Consider the following 6,660-nt stretch of genomic DNA (forward strand, 5'->3'; position numbering starts at 1 on the left):
TCCGATTCGGTGTCTTGGCCCGCCCGGGTTTCGGGCCTAGATCCACCGCCGCCGACCCACATGCCGCCGAGTCACTCATGTCGGGTTGCCGGTGGAGAATAAGGCAACGAGGAACACCGACGCCGGCGTGGCCCCGAAGCCATGGTCCTCCTCGCCGATTGGGCCCAAATCGGCCCGGATCGGACCGCCACCGCCGAACCGCTGCCGAAAAGGACGGCCGCCAAGCGCCACCCACTCCTCAACACTGACTAACAGGGTGCATTAGGTCGTGACCACCGTGGCTATGCCGCCCGACGTCCCCAGTTTGCGCCCCACCGCCTCCAGTGATGCGTGCCGCGGAGCCCTCTCCAGCGGTCCATTCTTCAATGGGTTAGGAGCCGTCACCGCCACCGAAGTCATTAGCGGTGCCCAGAGGGGCGAGGCTGAGGGGGAGGGGGCCACTAGGGTTTCGAGATTGTGGGGGCCTCTCGCCGCCGTTCGGGAGGAGCGGCAGGGAAGATTAGATTCGACGCGGGAGGTAAGCTACCACATGGCATGCATGAAAAACTTATACAAGAGGGTGAAAAATTAGCGAAGATTCTTAGAGCGTTTCTAATAGAGCCCGTAAACACGCGAACTGAAAACACCTAGTTCAGTTTACCAAACTCGTGTTTACGGGTCGGAAAATTACTAGCGCAGAACAGATCCCGTAAATAAAAAGTGTAAAACAACATATTCGGAAATATGCCATTAAAGGCCCACCTGCCAGTTTTTTTTCTTTTTACCCCTTTTTTCCTTTTTTCCCATGGTCATGTACTTCCCAGGTCCGAGCCGAGCCTCACGCCCAAGCTCGCCCCGCCCCGTCCCACCCCATGCCCCGCCCCACGCCGCGCCGCCCCACGCCCCCCACGTCGCCGCGAGCTCACCCCGCCCGCCCCGCGCGCGGTCACGCCACCCACGAGCTCGCCTCGCCCCACGCCGCTGCGAGCTCACCGCCCCACACCGCCCACGAGCTCGCCCCGCCCCGCACCACCCCACGCTATCGCGAGCTCGCCCCGCACCGCCCCATGCCACCCGTCTCGAGCTCGCCCCGCGGCTGCGCCACCTCACTGTCGGCCGCCCTGTTGTAGTCCGGCAAGGTCGCGATGCTATATCCGGGTCGGATTAGGTTGAGATTCGCGAGAATTTGGCTGGATTTCGGCGATTGTACGGCGAAAGCGATTGGTCTGATCTGAAATTTCAGCGCGCCACGAGTAGAGGTTTGTGTTCAGTTCACTCTTTCAAACCCTACAAATACATGCTGAGTTGGATTTTCGGGTGCGACCTGTAAACTTTTTTTTCGGGCCGAACGTGTTTACGTTTACTGATCTGCGCCATTTTCCGAACCGAACCGGTAATTTGGCAGTTTTTTTCCAGTTTCCACACTTTTACAGATACTCTCTCTGTATCGGTTTAACATGCGCACACATAGTTCAAGAATTTGCTTTGACCATTATTTTGGTCAATAAAATATAGAATATATGTAACAAAAATTATACCGTCGAAAACCTTGTTTGAATATGAATCTAGTGGTATAAATTTTGTATACACATAATTTATATTTTATTGACCAAATTAGTGGTCAAACTTTATCTTAAACTACGTGTGCACCTGTTAAACCGGTACGGAGGAAGTACTAAAGTTGCTCTTATACGCCTCGAAACATGTGTATCTGGACAAATCTGAGGCAGTTAATATAGAGCCAAGAGAGTACGGCGTTTCATCTAAGTAGAAAAAAATAGAGCATGTAGTTGACATTTGTTTCCATATATGTATATGCATTCAGCATTCCACATACTAACACAAGAAGATAAGGTCGACACGAATGCGTGAGATGCCAGAGACTTTAGTTTATGCGATGAGAAAGTGATGGATGCGGCTACTCGGGCGTGACTGGATCATATCGGTGCCATGGCGCCTCTTCCACTATAAATAACACAGACGCGGCACGCAGCATCTCTCCACAGCCCCCGGACGACAGAACACCAAACCCCCTCTACATATCCATGGGCTCCCTGAGAAGCAGCGGCAGCAGCACCGCCGGCGAGAAGGCTGTGGTGGAGAGCGTGGACGCGGATGCGGCGTGCGCGCTGCTGAGCACGGGGCAGTACGGGTACGTGGACGTGCGGATGTGGGAGGACTTCGACAAGGGGCACGTCGCCGGCGCCCGCAACGTGCCCTACTACCTCTCCGTCACGCCCCACGGCCGGCCGGAGAAGAACGACCGCTTCGTCGACCAGGTCGCCGCGCTCCACGGGAAGGACGACCGCCTCATCGTCGGCTGCCGGTCCGGAGTGCGGTCCAGGCTCGCCGCCGCGGACCTCGTCGACGCTGTAAGTTTCATCATCTGGTTATTATGGCCTTGTGGGTAGACAGCGAGATGGATAGACGATACCCATACTCGATTGGAGATGTTGACTTTGATTTATTTATTTTTGTTGTTGCAGGGGTTTACGAACGTGAAGAACCTGGAAGGTGGCTACCTCTCCTTGCTGAAAAGCGTCAATCCCCACCCAACAGCTTATCACCAGTAACCGGGCCAGCCCCACCAACTAATTGTCAGGAATAAGTACGCTACGTTAAGGATCTATCTTATGTACCATCCATCGTGGTTCTCAAGAAGAACGAGAAATCTACGTCGAAACCGAGAACGGGAAATTTCGAATGAAAAAAAAGGATCATGCTTGTATGCATATTGGACTTGGTCACTTGAATCATAATTATAGTACGTACTTCCTCCGTCCTATGAAGGTTGCGTGAGATTTATTAAAATTTAGATGTATTTATTCTACGATTCTATCTAGTGTCTGGATGTTGGATAAACCCTGCATTTCTTCTCCTTCGTTCCGTGCATGCTCCAGTGCTGTAGCTGATCAGACTGTTGTTGACACTCACCTGTCGTCGACAGTTTCGTCAGTTAGACAGTTTCTAGACTTAAGCAAATAAGTAGGGCCAACGTTCGTGAGTTTGTTCATGACTTGGTGTAGCTATCTTAGTGCTAGTTAGTTGGTCGCTGCACGAGCTTCGTGGGATGGCGCGAGGACCAGTTCGTGCGGCGGTATCGGCAACAGACGAGTGGACGTGGGATGGCACGTCAGTAGTGGCTCGGTTCTGTTAGCTATTTTCCCGTTCCTTTTGATCTGTTGTAATCGCTTAAGACTAAGTAAGAAACAGAAAAGGCTGCTCACTTTTACGCGGCACCAAAACCTCCTGTGTTCATCGTGTTCGATCGAGTGATCAGAGAGAGCGAGATAGGTGTGTGTATCTGTGTTGGAAACAACATTTGGCATCAGAGCCCTGCCGGATCCAGGAGATGTCGACCTCCGCCGAGCGAGCGGCGGCAGCGGAGAAGGCCAAGGGGGCACAGGCGGCGAGCGCTGTCGCGGGCGGGTCCAAGCCGCCGCCGACACGCCGCACCTCGGCGTCCCCGACTCCGCGACGTGGTCGTAGCCTGATCCGCGGCGGCGGCGAGATCGTCGTCCGCGAGCGCGTGGTGCGGGAGAACTCCGGCAACGCGCGGTACCCCACTCGACCCGCTCCAACTATGCGAGTGGGCGATGGTCATGCGCGTGCAGCTGCAGGCCGCGCACCTGTGGGACGTCATCGAGCTCGGCGCGGAGGAAGAAGGTGACGATCGCGCGGCTTTGGCCGTCCTGCTCCGGGCAGTGCCGCCGGAGCTCGTCCGAACTCTCGCCGTCAAGGACTGCGCCAAAACCGCGTGGGAGACGATCAAGACCATGCGGTTGGGCTGCGAGCGCGTCCGGGAGGCGAAGGCGCAAACGCGCCGGCGTGAGTGGGAGGAGCTGCGCTTCAAAAATGGCGAGTCGATTGAGGACTTCTCGATCCGACTTACCGCCATCATCAATGACCTGGAGCTGCTTGGCGACCCCGTGGATGAGTACCGCGCCGTGCTCAAATACCTCCGGGTGGTGCCGAGGAGGTACCGCCCGATGGTGATGGCCATCGAGCAAACCGTAAACCTGCGGTCACTCACGATCGAGGAAGTCACCGGTCGGCTGAACACGGCCGAGGAGGCGTACGACCTCGATGACGTCGGCGGCAGGCGTCGGCAAGCTCCTTCCGACGGAGGAAGAGTGGGCTGCGCGCCGGCGTCGGGAACACGCCGGGCGGCGGCGAGCGGCGGCAAGCCCGCATACGAGGCCCAAGCAGCAAGACTCCGGCAAGGCCGGCGGCAGCTCGGGCGGAAACAACACCGGCAACGAACGCCGGAAAGGAAGCTGTCGCTACTGCGGCAAGGCTGGCCATTGGGCCAAAGAGTGCGAGGAAGGCGAAGCGCGATCGCGAACGAGCGGCGGCAAGCCAACCTGACTCAAGCCGAGGAAGAGGAGGCACCAGCCATGATGATGGCCGTGGTGCGTGACACCGTGGTGCATCAAGCTGTCTTCTTGAACGAAGAAAAGGTAATCCCGGTGCCCTCACCGACGGTCTACGGTACTTTGATACTGGGGCAAGCAGCCACATGACGGGGCAAAGGCACGTCTTCTGCGAGATCGACGAAACGGTGCGCGGCACCGTCGGGTTCGGCGACGGCTCGCACGTGAACATCTGCGGCAAAGGATCGGTGATCTTCGAGAGGTCACTCCGGCGATCAGCGCGTGCTCGCGTGCGTGTACTACATCCCAAGCCTCCGGAGTAACATTATCTGCGTAGGGCAAGCCGGACGAGGAGGCTACAAGATCGGCATCGCCAACGGCATGATGACGATCCATGATCCTGCTCGAGGCCTCCTCGCAAAGGTCAAGAGGGCAGGCAACCGTACGTACACCGGCGTGTCGACGCACGACACGCCGATCTGCCCGCTGAGCAAGTCCGACGACGTGGCACGGCGATGGCACGCTCGCTCGGACACCTCCACTTCCGTGCGCTGCATGCTCTGTCGCGGCGCGATATGGTGCGTGGGCTGCCGGGCATACATCGCATCGAGGAGTACTGCGGCCGGCTGCGCCGTCGGCAAGCAACATAGATCGCCGTTCCCCGGCGTATCATCGTTCAGAGCGGAGCGACGCCTCGAGCTCGTCCACACCGACCTCTGCGGGCCGATCGCACCACCAACGCCGAGCGGCAACAACTACTTCCTCCTGGTGGTTGACGACCTGAGCCGCTACATGTGGCTCGAGGTAATCAAGTCCAAGAGCGACGCGTTCCGCTTCTTCACCAAGATCAAGGCAGCGAGCTGAGACCGCGAGCAACGCGCCAGCTGCGTTCGTTCGAGTCCGACCGTGGTGGAGAATTCAACTCCGGCGAGTTCCGTGAGCTCTGCGACTCCACCGGCATCGGGCACCAAACCACGGCGCCGTATTCCCCTCGGCAGAATGGTGTCGTCGAGAGGCGCAACCAAGCTGTCGTGGAAATGGCGCGCTGCCTCCTGAAGAGCATGAGCATGCCGCCGCGCTTCTGGGGAGAGGCCGTGCGAACCGCGGTGTACATCCTCAATCGCGCGCCCACGCGTGCACTGGACGGCGTCACTCCATATGAGGTGTGGCATGGACGAAAGCCAAATGTGCAGCACATGCGCGTTTTTGGCTGCGTAGCTCACGTGAAGAAGATCGGCCCCGGCGTCACGAAGCTTGCTGACCGGTCCACTCCCATGGTGTTCATAGGCTATGAGGAGAACTCCAAGTGCTATCGGGTCTATGATCCCGCTGCAAAGAAACTTCAGGTAACACGTGATGTGATCTTTGAAGAGAGCAGGGCATGGCACTGGGAGGAACAGGACCTGGGAGCGACGCCGCACGCCTCGTTCACGGTGTCGTACACTCTCGAGGACGGGACCGTGGAGATGGACACTCGGAGCTGGAGCCACACCAACGCAAGCTCCCGGCTCACCTGACCACGTCGCCGCCCAGAGCGCACCGGCCGTAGGCACACCCTCATCGCCACCCACGCCTACGACGCCAAACCCATGGTCTGCATCAACACCCGCGCCGTCGGACATCGCCTCGTCGTCGACACCTGGTCCCGTGGCTCAAGCCGGCGTACGCCGGGCCACGCCACGCGACGGACGACGACGGGCGCGACACTGACGACGGGCCGTTGCGGTACAGGCGCATGTCCTGCATCTACGACGCCACCGAGCATGAGGCGATCAAGGAACTGAGTGAGCATTGCATGCTCGCTGCAGAGGAGCCCCGCACCATCGACGAGGCGATCGCCGACGCAGCATGGCGTGCTGCCATGGATGAGGAAATGGCATCCATCAACGAGAACAAGACGTGGGAACTCTCGACGCTCCCACACGGGCACAAGGCGATCGGGATGAGGTGGGTCTTCAAAGTGAAGAGAGACCCCGCCGGAAATGTCGTCAAGCACAAAGCACGCCTTGTCGCCAAGGGATATGCCCAGCGACGGGGGTGGACTTCGAGGAAGTCTTCGCACCGGTGGCCGAGGATGGAAACGGTGCGGCTTCTGCTTGCACTAGCTGCTCACTCCGGCTGGCAGGTGCACCATATGGACGTTAAATCTGCGTTTCTTAATGGTGTGCTCAGCGAGGAGGTGTATGTGGTGCAGCCGCCGGGATACACCATCGCCGGCAAGGAAGATGCAGTGCCTGAAACCGAACAAAGCACTCGTATGGACTTCGTCGAGCACCGCGAGCATGGTACGCAAAACTCGACGACTCAC

General features: G+C 58.2%; 1 protein-coding gene across 1 annotated transcript; it reads left to right on the forward strand.

The window, feature by feature from the left end:
- The first annotated feature begins 1,994 nt into the window (after nucleotides 1-1,994).
- LOC124678621 (thiosulfate sulfurtransferase 16, chloroplastic-like) lies at nucleotides 1,995-2,711 on the forward strand. Its single transcript, XM_047214480.1, has 2 exons — nucleotides 1,995-2,351; nucleotides 2,466-2,711. Exons 1-2 carry the CDS (start codon nucleotides 2,025-2,027, stop codon nucleotides 2,550-2,552), a joined length of 414 nt encoding a protein of 137 aa, XP_047070436.1. The 5' UTR covers nucleotides 1,995-2,024; the 3' UTR covers nucleotides 2,553-2,711.
- Nucleotides 2,712-6,660: the final 3,949 nt, after the last annotated feature.

Source organism: Lolium rigidum, chromosome 7 (genome assembly GCF_022539505.1).
Source record: "Lolium rigidum isolate FL_2022 chromosome 7, APGP_CSIRO_Lrig_0.1, whole genome shotgun sequence".
NCBI classification, from domain to species: Eukaryota; Viridiplantae; Streptophyta; class Magnoliopsida; order Poales; family Poaceae; genus Lolium; species Lolium rigidum.

Excerpts from the sequence above, each read along its gene's own strand:
- LOC124678621 (XM_047214480.1), top strand. The coding sequence starts at position 2,025 with ATGGGCTCCCTGAGAAGCAGCGGCAGCAGCACCGCCGGCGAGAAGGCT. Across the intron at positions 2,352-2,465 it reads CCGCGGACCTCGTCGACGCT|GGGTTTACGAACGTGAAGAA; the intron begins GTAAGTTTCATC and ends TTGTTGTTGCAG.